This window comes from Dama dama, chromosome 18 (assembly GCF_033118175.1).
Source record: "Dama dama isolate Ldn47 chromosome 18, ASM3311817v1, whole genome shotgun sequence".
In the NCBI taxonomy this organism is placed as follows: domain Eukaryota; kingdom Metazoa; phylum Chordata; class Mammalia; order Artiodactyla; family Cervidae; genus Dama; species Dama dama.
The window spans coordinates 7,071,927-7,084,845 of record NC_083698.1 but is presented as its reverse complement, the minus strand read 5'-3'; the positions used below and the strand labels follow the sequence as shown (position 1 = coordinate 7,084,845).

The following is a 12,919-nucleotide window of genomic DNA, read 5'->3' as shown; positions in this document are numbered from 1 at the left end:
TGTCTCAACATCGTTGGTGTCAGGGAAGAAGAGGCAGCGGCTAGTTCAAGTCTTATTGAGTCAACATGAATATGATGTAGTCTTGTATGCTTTTGAATAAACAGTGAATTGTTTTTATTCAGCTTTGTATTAGTTTTCTAAGGCTGCTGTGACGAAGTATCACAGACTAGTGGCTTAAATAGCGGAAATTTGTTTTCTCACAGTTCTGGCTTCCAGGTGTGGGCAGGCCTGGCTCCCTCAGAGACCTCTCTCCTCAGCCTGTGGAAGGCTGTCTGCTCCCTGTGTCTCTCCTCGCCCCCTCCTGTGTGTGTCTTTCCAAACTTCTCCTTCTTATAAGTATCCCAGTCCTTCTGGGTTAGAGCACATCTTGTGACCTCATTTTCTCTTGGTGGCCTCTGTAAAGACTCAGTCTCCAAATAAGGTCATATTGTGAAGTACTAGGGGTTAGGGCTTCAACTTATGAATTTCGGGAGGGCAGACTTCAACCCACAAGGGATTTTATATATGAAGTTGGAAGAATTCCTAGAGCAGAACACATAATCCAAAGACATCAATTCTTAGGGATATCTGTTATCCCATAGAAGGAAATCCTGATTATTTAAGCAGCCTTGTGTGACTTTTCAAGTCCTGAAAAAAGGCAAAGGAAATTAATTTTTATGTATTTATGACACCACAGTGTTGGTTTTGTTAAAATAGAAAAAAGATAATTTTTTAAAATTACAGATATCATTTATGAATATTGACATAAAAATCTTGAGCAAAATGCAAGCAAACCAAAGCAGTACTTTAAAAGGGTTATATTACTGTGACCAAGGGAGATTTATTCCTGGAATTTGAGAATAGGTTAACAGACACAAATTAATCAATGTGATATGTCACTTTAATAAGATGAAGGGAAAAATATCATCTTGATGCAATAAAAGAATTCCACAAAATTCCACATCATTTCATGGTAAAAACACTTAATAAACTAGAAATAGAAGGAAACTTACCAGATCAAGGCCATATAAGAAAAACTCACAGCCAGCAAAATATTCAGTGGTGAAAGACTGAAAACTTTCCCCCTAGAATCAGGAACAATGCCCACTTTCACCACTTCTAGTCAATTTTATGGACTTCCCCTGTGTCTCAGTGGTAAAGAATTCACTTGCAATGCAGGAGACACAAGAGATACCGGTTCGATCCCTGGGTCAGGAAGATTCCCCTGGAGTAGGAAATGGCTATCCACTCCAGTATTTTTGCCTGTAAAATTCTGTGGACAGAGGAGCCTGACTGGCTGCAGTCCATGGGGTCATAGAGAGTCGGACGTGACTGAGTGCACACAAACATATACACAGTCAATATTATATTAGAAGTTGTAGCTAGAGCAAGTACTCAAGAAAAAGTAGAGAGTTAGGAGGTCTTGGTTCTACCTAATGGCTGACGGCTGTGTCACACAGATTAGCCTCACCTCCCCGGGACGAGGCCCCTGCATGATGGGGGAAGGACTGAGGATATGAATGTCTTGGATGGTCTGGTTAGACCGGTGCTGACGTGCTGTGAGCCTCTCCCAGGTTGTGATGACCCCTTGTTTGCCCTTTTCTGATCTTAGGCATCATATTCAACAGTTCCTTAGTTGGTAAGAACCTCAGCTCAGAACCTCTGCAGCTTCCGCCCCAGGTCACCTACAGCATCCGGACCAGTATCTTGTATAGCATGAGAACGGATCTGGTGAAAAACCCTTTCTGGAAGTTCCACCCTCAGAGCCTCCCAGCTGACGGGTTCAAGTATAATTACATCTTTGTGCCGTTGCAAGACATGATCGAAAGAGCCATCATCTCGGTGCAGACGGGGCAAGAGGCCCTGGACCCGGCTGCACAGGCCCAGGCTATCCCATACCCCTGCCATACCAGCGACCTGTGAGTACCCTGGCCTTGGGAGGGGCCCTGTGTTCGGAGACGTGATTGAGGAAAATCCTGGAGCTTCTGCATAGTTGTTCCACTAAAGAGCATTGGAAGAAAATCCATTCTCCATTTTGATTTCCTAAGGCTCATTTCTGTCTGAGCCATCCAGATAGAAGAATAATTGTTGAGACAGTATGTTCAGTTAAAGCTGACATCAGGCATCTGTAGCCTCAAACACCCTTTGGAATAAATTTGATGAGTAGTATTCAAGGGGGATCCCTCCCACCTGAACTAGGGAATCAGAGAAAGCTTGTTTCTTCTTCAGCACAAAACCTTACAGTTTAGGTCTGTGCCACCCACGTGCGGGGGTGGGGGATTCCCAGAGGCCTGGGGCGGTGGCTTAGTGGGGTCCTTGTTGAACTGGGTGATTCAGTGGGTGATCTCTTGGGGTGACAGTGAGGGGAAGGTCAGTTGAGGGGACCCAGGGCAGTGCTCACCCTTGGGATGCTCTTCAGTTTTCGACGCTCCAGAGTGAGACACGGGAGGTGATGTGGGTGGTGCTGTGTTTAGAGAGGTGTGCGTGCATTCTCACCATTCCTCCTCTCTGATTATCCCAGTGGGTTAGCAAACAGGACTGGGGAAGGAGAGGGTGAAACCAGACTCCCTTCCCCAGGGCTGGGGAAGCCACATGCTTCTGTGTGTGCATCTGGCGCGGGCTGGAGGGAGGGCACAGCCCTGACCGGAGCCTTGAGAGCCCTGGGTTCACCCCTCTCTGGGTGCCTTCCTCGCCCATATCGTGAGTCACAAGGGACTCCAGCCCCCCTGTGCTGGAGCCTGGCACTGGGGTGGTGGGTGGGTGGGGGTGGAGGAAGGGGAAAGGCAGTCAGGAGGCCAGGAGGCAGAGCTGGGGTGAAGGGTGCTGGGGCCCGGAGGTCGACCACCACCCTGCTCTTGCACTGGTGGCATGCATCTCGAGAGACAAAAAAAACAAAAGCTTATTTCTCCAGTGCTTCTTCCTGCATGTGCGATTTTGATTCAGCATGCTCATCATTTTCTGTCTTTGAACTCCCGGGACGCTGCTAATAGAGGCAGGGCACAGAGAAAACACTATTAACAAAGGTGTTATTAACATGCAGATCAGGGATTCGCCACCTTCAGAAAAAGCGATGGTGACAATGAAATGTTTATGAAGATCAGAGTATCCTTTTAAGAAGACTTAAATGAGAATGTTTGATTTCCTAATTTCAAAGTTTGTTGACAGGCTTTTGTTTGGGTTCCAGAGTAAATAAGGATAAAGGATAAGGATAAATACTCAGAAGAGTCTGGAACATGTTTGTTTGATTCATGCTGTCCAGATAACAGGGAGGTGAGAGAGAGTCCTGTTTCCGAGGTCACTTAGACATCCCTGATTTAATGTTTCCTTTTTTGTTAGTTTTTATAAACAAATGGCTGTCAAGAGTTGAGAAAAGAGAGGGGAAAAAAACCATACTTCATACCCTCTCCTAAATCATAAGTTGGTTTATATTGTTTGTGGACCTTGTCATACACATTTTATATACTTGAAATCATGGCATCTTGCTAAGAGTGCAAGTTTTTGTGCTGTTTCTTCATTTGAAGCCATTTATGGAGCATTTGCTATGTGTCATGTATGTACTTGACTGTCGTAATTGGTGGTGAAAATAGGTGTTGCCCCCGCGTTCTGGAAGCTTGCAGACCAGGGTTAACCAGGACCGTGTGAACCCGAGAACTGTGGTCACCCTCCCCTGTGGGATTCCCCAGGGGTGAGAGTCAGAGGACCTCTTCTCACCCAGTTGCGAAGCTGGTTGAGGTGCACATGCATCAACATTGGATACCAACCTCTTCCCTGAGGTCCGAGTGAGGATTTGAGGGCAAGCAAAATGACCATGGTCCTCCTCCCCTGCTTCCTGCTCCTTCATCTCCTCTCTGTCTGTAGTTACTCCCTTTTCAACACACTTTCTCCTTCTGCATGTTAAAAATTCATTTGGTACACACATAATTTCCTTATTTTCTTGTTGTTATTTTTTCAAAGAACTGCACTTGGACTTTATCAATTCTCCTCTTTCGACTTTTCCAACTTACTTGTTTTTGCTTTTATTTTTATTACTTTTTCACTTTTATGTACTGTTAATTGTTATGCTGTTTCTTTGGTACTTTTTAAAAAGATATCTATTTATTTATTTGGCTGCATTGGATAATTGCGGCATGTGAGGGATTTTCTCTAGTTGTGGTGCATGGGCTTAGTTGCCCCTCAGAGTATGGAACTTCCCAACCCAGGGATCGAACCTGTGCCTCCAACATTGCCAAGCAGATTCTTAACCACTGGACCACCAGGGAAGTCCCTGTGTCTTTGATAATTGAGACTCATGTTTGATTCATTATTTTTAATGTTTTTTCTCTTTATGTAGTTGCCTAAGGTGACGACTTTTCTTTCAATCCTTATTTTAACCACCTCCCATAGATCTGATATATGACTTAAATTTCATTGTTTTCTAGACACTTGCAGTATGGATTCCTATTGTCTTCTTGACCCAAGAGCTGTTTAAGTAAAATTTCTTTCAATTTCCAGATGAAAATTCTCAGGAATTTTAAGCATATGAAATTACTCAGCTTACTCCTAATAAGAAAAATTCAAATTAAAGCTAGTGTGAGATAGCATTTAAAAAATCAGATTAACAAAAATCCAAAAATTGCATCATACCCTGAATTGTCCAATGTTGCTGATAAATCCTAATTCTTGCATTTGCCACCAGAAGATACTGCCTTAATCATTGTCACTTTTTGAATTTATGGCATTTTCCTTTGTCAACTAATACATAATCTGATGAATGATCTATGGGCACTTGAAAATAATTTTTAATTTCCTGTTTTTGTAGTGGAAAATTTACCTACATTAACTTTGTTATTTAGGAGTTCTCTGTCCTTTCTGTGTCCACTTCATCTGTCCTGAGCTAAGAGAGAAGTCCCAGTCCCTGCTTCTGGAATGTGCCCTCGATTTTTCCTGTGGTTTGGCCTTCTAGTCTTGAGGTTGAGTTGCTCCGCGCAGAGCTGTGAATAACTGTGTTCTGGGTCTTTCCTACGTAGTGTGTCTTCAGTGTGTCTCATTAGTGTGTCCTTAGGAGTATGTCATTCTGCCTTGTATATGATTAAACGAGTGGTTTCTGCTTTCCCTCCTTTCTTCTCTCTCTCTCTCTCTGGATTCCCATTTGCTGCCATACCCTTTGCCCATCCTTTCATCTTAAACTTTTCTGAAGTGTTTTCTTTAGGCGTGTCTGTTGTGAGCAGCTCATAACTTCTTACACAGGTGAGGTTAGCTGTTTAACAGTATGAAATGCAATTTCATGTGTATATGGTCTTAGTTGTGTCTTATATTTTTCTTACTTATATTTAGTTATGTTTTGCTGTTGTTGTAGTGGTTGCCTTGTAGTTGTAACTTTGTATAAATATTATCAACCCATTTTTTTTTTTTTTACCATGACCAATAAAAAGCATGATTTTTCTTTGTCCACTGATGTCCTCCTTTGTACCATTAGCAGATGACTGAACTTGTAGTCTATGTTTGTCAGTGTTAAAAACATTGCCTTTGAAAAGGAGCTTGATTTGTTTTTGCGTGTTGATGGCGGTGGGTCTTCATTGCTGTGTGTGGGCTTTCTCGAGTTGCTTCAGGCGGTGGCTTCTCTGCATCTGTGGGGTGCGTGCTCCTCACTGTGGTGGCTCCTCATTGCAGAGCATGGGCTCTAGATGGATGGGCCTCAGTAGCTGCAGCTCACGGGCTCTAGAGCGCTGGCTCGGTAATTGTGGCCTATGGGCTTAGTTTCTCTGCAGCATGTGGGATCTTCCCAGACCAGGGATGGAACCCATGTCCCCTGCATTGCAAAGCAGATTCTTAACCCCTGGACCACCAGGGAAGCCCAAAACAAATAGCCTAATAATAGCCTTTGATTTTGGATTTCACCAGCTTTATTCTTCCTCTCTGGTTCATTTCCCCAATCTTGTAATTTTTGTTTTTTGTCTCATTTTTACATTTCCAGGAACAAAATATTTCCAGTCTGTCCTGTCACCTTATTTTTAATATTTGTTTCAGTCTTATTTTTACTGGAAATATAGTCACTTCTTGCTTTATCCTTTCACTGTACCAGTCATTCTTTTGTGGGTTGGTTTGTCTTCTGATAACTTCCTGAAGATCTCTTGAGATGATTTAGCCTGAATTCTCACATACATTTTTTTGTGTAACTCCCATGTGGACTTGATTATGTTTAGCAGCTTTTTCAAATAGTTGGCTGTCTCTTCCAAATATGTATCAGAATCACAGTGTCAGTTTTTCCTTCTCTTGTTGGTTTGGACTCATTTACAGGAGCAGATTGGAAAAGGGTTGAGTTATACATCCATGTATTGTAATTTCTCTTCTGTTTTTTATTCTCTTTAATTTGCACGAAGTGGCCTCACTCTGACAAGTCTGTGCAAAACATCTGGACTTCTCTGGATCTTAGATAGTGACAAGAACCCCAGAGTCTGGTTCCTCCACTTCCAGGCCCCTCATGACTCTCTGTTTACATAGGTGATGTCCTCTGCAGTTTAGCACCTAATGTCTTAGAAAATCAGCCGCACCCAGCAGTGGTTCTGCCCTAGTCATAGTGGCAAACACGGTTGTGTTCCTGGGTGAACCCCAGGGCTGTAAGGACTGCAGGGTGAAGTGTGGGAGCTGGACTCACTGATAGCATCTTGGGGAAGCCCGGACCCTGACTGGCCCATCCCCACAGGTTCTTGAACAACGTCGGCTTCTTCTTCCCCCTGATAATGATGCTCACGTGGATGGTGTCTGTGGCCAGCATGGTCCGAAAGCTGGTTTACGAGCGGGAGATCCAGCTGGAAGAGGTAAGTGGCCTGGGGGAGGGGAAGGGGCAGCGACTGGGGGTGACCGGCTACCCTGTGTGTTTGGCTGGGTCCCACTGTCCCAGAGACTCATGCACTCGGAAGCCCCGTGCCCTGCCAGAGTTGTATGGGTGACACGTCTGGTTCACCCGCAGAGAGGAAGTGAGGCTGGGGAGGGTCCGATGAGAGTCGCTGACTCAGCAGTGTTGGTGCTTACGTGACCTAGACGGACATACAGACAGAACTACCGTCTTCATTTACAGTTGGAATTCTTTATGTGTAGCCTTGCCATTTTTGTTGAAACTCTCAAAACTGCTTTTAAGAATGAAAGTTCATAAAAGCATCCAGAAAAGACCGAGCCTCCCGTCCAACTGGGCTGATGCCGGGGCACACGTTATCCACTTGTTCATTAAAGAGAAGGAAAAGTGCAGAGACTACAAAGTGCTTTTCATTCAGGTTTGACTAGAATCGCACTTTCGTTTTGTAGGTAGTTTACCTGTTTGGAATGCATGCATTCCTGGATTTCTGAGTCTCTTCCCCATCCAGCTGCGCCCCGGTGTTAGCTGTGGGCCTTGGGGTTAGTGAGGCTGTGGGGGTGCGGGTGCATCTGAATCATTCTCATCTTCAAGGAATCAGCCCCACACCCAGAGATGTCACCCTGTTATAGATTGGCAAGCAGTAGGTGTAGTGGGTAAATTAACTTTAGTGTTATGATTTTAAGCTGAGTTATTTTGAACAACTCGCTCTAGAACCTGAGCAGTAACCCTCACAGAGAGCAGCTTAAGGCTCAGTGTTTCCTCCTTCATTTTTCTGTTTGTTTTTATTAAACAAACCCATGACAAACCAAACGACAAATAAAAGATAGAACGAAATTGACAGAAGCTCAATAAACAAGGGAAGGCAGCAAGAGTGTGGCTGGTCAAGCTGGGGTCTGGGGCCCCTCCTTTCCACCTGCCTTTTTAAAGCCAGGAGGTTGTTCTCAGGTCACCTGGTCCCAGTTCTCACCTCCTCACAGCCAGCGACCTGCTCTGTCAGGGTCTCACTCACACGAGGCGCTGACTCTGGACAGTGTCTGGTGTGCTGCTGCCTCTGGGGCCAGGTGTCCACGACAGCGGCCCCCTGCCCCACGCGGCTGTGGTCTTCCCGGGAACCTGCCCTGCTCGCTCTCCATCCCCGTGCTGACCTGCTCTCCTCCCTGGTTGACAGTACATGAGGATGATGGGCGTGCACCCGGCCGTCCACTTCCTGGCCTGGCTCCTGGAGAACGTGGCCGTGCTGATTGTGAGCAGTGCGGCCCTGGCCCTCATCCTCAAGGTCAGTGGCGTTTTCACCTATAGCAGCGCCTGGATCGTCTTCCTCTTCCTCCTGGACTTCGGCGTGTCGGTGGTCACGCTGAGCTACCTCCTGAGTGCACTGTTCAGCCGTGCCAGCGTGGCCGCCCTCTGCAGCAGCCTGCTCTACACAGCCAGCTTTCTGCCCTACATCGTGCTGCTGGTGCTGCACGACCAGCTGGGCGTCCTCCTGCAGACGCTCCTGGTAAGTGTGTTGTCGTTCAGTCGCCCATTCGTGTCTGACTCTGAGACCCCATGGACGGCAGCACACCAGGCCTTCCTGTCCTTTGCCATCTCCCAGAGTTTGCCCAAGTTCATGTCCATTGAGTCGGTGATGCCATCCATCCCTCTCATCCTGTGTGGTCCCCTTCTCCTCTGGTCTTCAATCTTTCCCAGCATCATGGTCTTTTCCAGGGAGTTGGTTCTTCACATCAGGTGGTCAAAGTATTGCAGGTTCAGCTTCAGTATCAGTCTTTCCAATGAGTATTCAAGACTGATTTCCTTTAGTATTGACTGGTTGGATCTCCTTGCAGTCCAAGGGACTCTCAAGAGTCTTCTCCAACACCACAGTTCAAAAGCATCAGTTCTTTGGCGCTCAGCTTTCTTTATAGTCCAACTCTCACATCCATACATGACTACTGGGAAAACCATAGCTTTGATTAGACAGACTTTTGTCGGCAAAGGGATGTCTTTGCTTTTTTAATATGCAGTCTAGGTTTATCCTAGCTTTCCTTTCAAGGAGCAGCCATCTTCTAATTCCATGGCTGTAGTCCCCATCCGCAGTGATTTGAGAGCCCACGAAGAGGAAATCTGGTAGGTGTGCTGTGCTGTGAAACTGTCAAACAAGACTGCGTGCGCCCGACAGCACACAGCCTGCGATCAATGTGTCAGCACACCGCTTCAGCTCCGGGGCTCCCCACCTCCACCCGTCTGTCCTGCCCGCCCAGAGGCCGCCTTGCTGTGGGTAGGGCCACTGAAGCCACAGAGGGCGGTGCTGAGAAAGTGTCACTTGCTACTTACAGGGACTGTCCCCTGAAGACTCTTTTTCACTCAGGAGCATCTCAAAGGAAGCACTTGATTCGGTCTCTCTTTATGTTCCCCATGGAATGAAACAGATTTCCAGAGCTATTTTGGAAGTAAGAGATACGCATTTTTCCTTGAAGTATCATGGATTACTTTACATTAGGTGGAAAGACCTCTCCTTTGGCAGCATCAGAGTCACTCATTTAGAATGTACCTCTCAAAGCATTAGAATACTTGCTGGTCTGTGATATAAACACTCGGAAGACAGACACTCACCCGCTTTTTGATGACCTGGCAAGCACGGTGCCGACACACAGCAGAGACACAGGGCAGGAGCCCACCCCTGGCAGGGAGGAGGAGCTGAGGTTAAGGCGCTGTTGTCATGGAAGCAGCCCGCGTGCTCACGGGCAGGGCAGGTCCTCCCCGCAGGCCGGGGAGTGTGACTGGGGTCCCCCAGTTGGAGGGAGGACCTGAGGAGGGACCAAGGGGAGAGTCAGGCAAAGACAAAAACCTCCAGGTGCTATATGTTTTCTCTTCAATGTGGGATCTAAAATATACCGTAAAGGACCATATGACAAAGCAGAAGATGAGTCATGGATACAGAGAGCAAACTAGTGGTTACCGGAGGGGGTGATGGTAAGGGAGAGGAGGGAGGCGTAAGAGAGGGTAGAGGATTGAAAGGTGCCAACTGCTAGGGAGGAAATGAACGTTCCGAGGATGTGACATACAACACGGGATAGAGCCACTATTTTATGGTAACTTTATGTGGAATATAATCTTTAAAAATATTGAATCACTATGTTGCACACTTGAAACCAACAGAATATTGTTAAGTCAACTGTACTTAAGTTATTAAGGAAAAGATTCCCAGTGCTGCCAGGGGACAGCCAAAGCCTTCAGAGGTCTCCCAGCCCCGCACTGGTGGTGGGGGTCAAGGTCTCTGCTCATTTCATGCCTCAGAGTAAAATATCAGTGCTTCCAAGAAAACAGAATTATTTTTCTCTAACATCAGTAAGCCCTTCAGTCCGACCTGGTTTCTATGTCATGTGCATAGATTTGATGGTGTTCGTCAGTATGTTATCCACTGACATGTGCTTCTCAGTTTGGATTAGTTTGTGTCCTACCTGTGCTCATTCATAACCAGTACTCTTGTGTGTTAACTAGGTGTTTGCAGAATAATGAAAACATCTGGGACCACCTGGTGCCCCCATCATATACTCCTTATATATGGAAAATGAGCCATTGACCATCCGGCCTGAGTTTCAAATGATGTTTTTTGTTTTTTTATTTCAGTCCTCAGACTTAAGGTTTTATGTGTATGAATGCTGATTTCCTTTTTATATGCTGAAAGGGCTTCTAGCAAATAAAAAGTCTGACTCCGGTACATTATATTTTTAAATGTGAGATACTTTTCCAGTAAGGTATTTTTTTCTTAAACACAAGACCTCTCCACTGGAGATGAAATAACATTTTCCTCCAATGCACCCTCTTCTCATGTAGAGTCGTGCGTGTTCAGCATCCAGTCTGCCTGCAGTGTGCTCCAGGGCATTCACTTAATAATAAAACATGGTAAATTGCTCTATTCCGTTTTCCACTGTTTGGTGCTATACGTTTCTGTGTACAGTGCGTTGGATTTATGACACTTCAAACACTGCAGTAAAGAGAAATAATTCCTTTTAACATTAAAAACTGGCTTGTTACCACACTTTTCAGAACGGAATGATGCATGGCCCAGTCTTGGGTTCAGATGTTGGAAGCACCACCTGGAGCGATGGTTTACATCATTAGAGCCTGAACGTGCAGTGGTTTCTTCCTTTGCATTTAGTGCTGTGGATTTTCTCTGGTCCCAAGTCAAGCACTAACTTTCTGTTTTTCTCTTCTCTCCCTCAATCTGCGGGCAGTGCCTCCTCTCCACAACTGCCTTTGGACAAGGAGTGTTTTTTATTACATTCCTAGAAGGGCAAGAGGAAGGTAAGAGGATGCAGTGTTTTAAGTAGTGACTCTAAGTGACTCAGGTTCTTGGAAATGTATAGTGATCATGTTTCAAGTGATAGAGTAGAGATGTTAGTTACTAAGCAGAAGGCTTGGAAGGAGATCCTGGTGTTGGTTTATCGGCTGTAAACCCCTTCCTCCATCCAGCTACCCTGGTTTTAGGCACAACAAGAATAATCTTGGCCTCGTGCTCCAGGGCGGCCATTCAGGTAGTGCCCAGGGATTCCTTGTGACTCATTCTACTTAGTGACCCCTAGAATTCTCCCCAGAAGGGGGTCCCATGTCATAGACTGTTCCTGAACTGTGGTTGTCTTCCTGGATTCCTGTCCACCTTTCTGGTTTCTCTTTCTAACTGCCTCTCTCACATGATGGCTCTTTATGTATTGTTAGCTCTCATCTGCACCTGCAGAGTTTCTGGATCCTTCCTGAAGCCACGATCCAGAGGAAATCTAACCAGCATAGAATACAGACCAAGTGTCTTCCCTCTATTCTCTGTATTTCACTCCTGTTTATTACCCTGTGTGCGTGTTTGCATGGTAGCTCACTACAGTCATGTCTAACTCCTTGAGACCCTTTGGACTGTAGCCCACCAGGCTTCTCTGTCCATGGGAGTCTCCAAGAATCCTGGAGTGGGTTGCCATGCCCTCCTCCAGGGGATCTCCCTGACCCAGGGATTGAACCTGCATCTCTACGTCTCTTGCATTGGCAGATGGGTGCTTTACCACTAGCACCACCTGGGAGGCCCATTGACCACCCTACAAACATTTAAAAATCCGTTGGCAGTGATCTTCACTTATATTGGGATTTTGGAAACTAAAATTCTAGACCAGAACAGACGTGTATGTTTATATGTTTATATAAACATGTTAATATGATTATAGATGTTAGATGTTTATATGATTTCTGTGGTGCATTGAAGACGCAGGGAAAATGTATGCCATATATGAGACCGAACTCCAGATCTCATTACTTTGGCTCACGAATTTGTGCCCATCTTGAAATTCTCAGACTTTTCGGTAAAACATGTTGAACTGTCCTGAACTATATAACACTAAAACTTTATTAAAACAGATGAGTCATCCTGACATGACCTATCCTGAGTTCTTTGAACTGATCTTTAAACAGGATCATGAGAATATGGAAGAAAAATGGTTACTGTTATAGAGTATTTGAATATTTTGATCCAGATTCCAACAAGTCCACAGTGTTACAGCATTTATTTGCCTACTTATTGGCCGTGTTGGGTGGTTGTGTGTGGAGCTTGCTCTGGTTGTGGAGTGCAGGGGCTACTGTCCAGTGGCCGAGTGCAGGCTTCCGGTTTGCAGTGGCTTCTCTTGTTGTGGACACGGCTCCAGGCACACCGGCTTTGGGAGTTGTGGCCTGGCAAGCTCAGTGGTGGCAGTTCTTGGGCCCTGGAGCTTGGGCTCTGCAGTTGCGGTGCACGGGCTTAGGTGTTCCATGACATGCGGGATCTTCCTGGACCAGGAATCCAGCCAGTGCCCTTTGTACTGCAAGGCAGATTCTTAACCAGTGGAGCACCAGGGAAGCCCCAAAACATTTATTTTATTGAGTTCTAGGTTAGTACCATAGGAAAATTGAGAAAGATGAATATTTCTCTTAAAATAAAGAATCTGCCTGCAATGTGGGAGACCTGGGTTTAGTCTCTGGGTTGGGAAAATCCCCTGGAGTAGCCAACGGAAGCCCACTCTAGTATTCTTGCTGGAAAATTCCATGGACAGAGGAGCTTGGTGGGCTGCAGTCTTGGGGTCGCAAGTGTTGGACACAACTGAGTGACTAAAC

General features: G+C 45.7%; 1 protein-coding gene across 1 annotated transcript in view; it reads left to right on the top strand.

Annotated features, from left to right (window-relative positions):
• ABCA13 (ATP binding cassette subfamily A member 13) overlaps positions 1 to 12,919 on the top strand; it is a 374,898-nt gene that overhangs the window by 129,921 nt on the left and 232,058 nt on the right. Inside the window, exons 31-34 of the mRNA XM_061166289.1 lie at positions 1,592 to 1,898; positions 6,662 to 6,776; positions 7,980 to 8,309; positions 11,029 to 11,098. Coding sequence (XP_061022272.1) covers positions 1,592 to 1,898; positions 6,662 to 6,776; positions 7,980 to 8,309; positions 11,029 to 11,098 — 822 coding nt within the window. The remainder of the gene's footprint in view (positions 1 to 1,591; positions 1,899 to 6,661; positions 6,777 to 7,979; positions 8,310 to 11,028; positions 11,099 to 12,919) is intronic.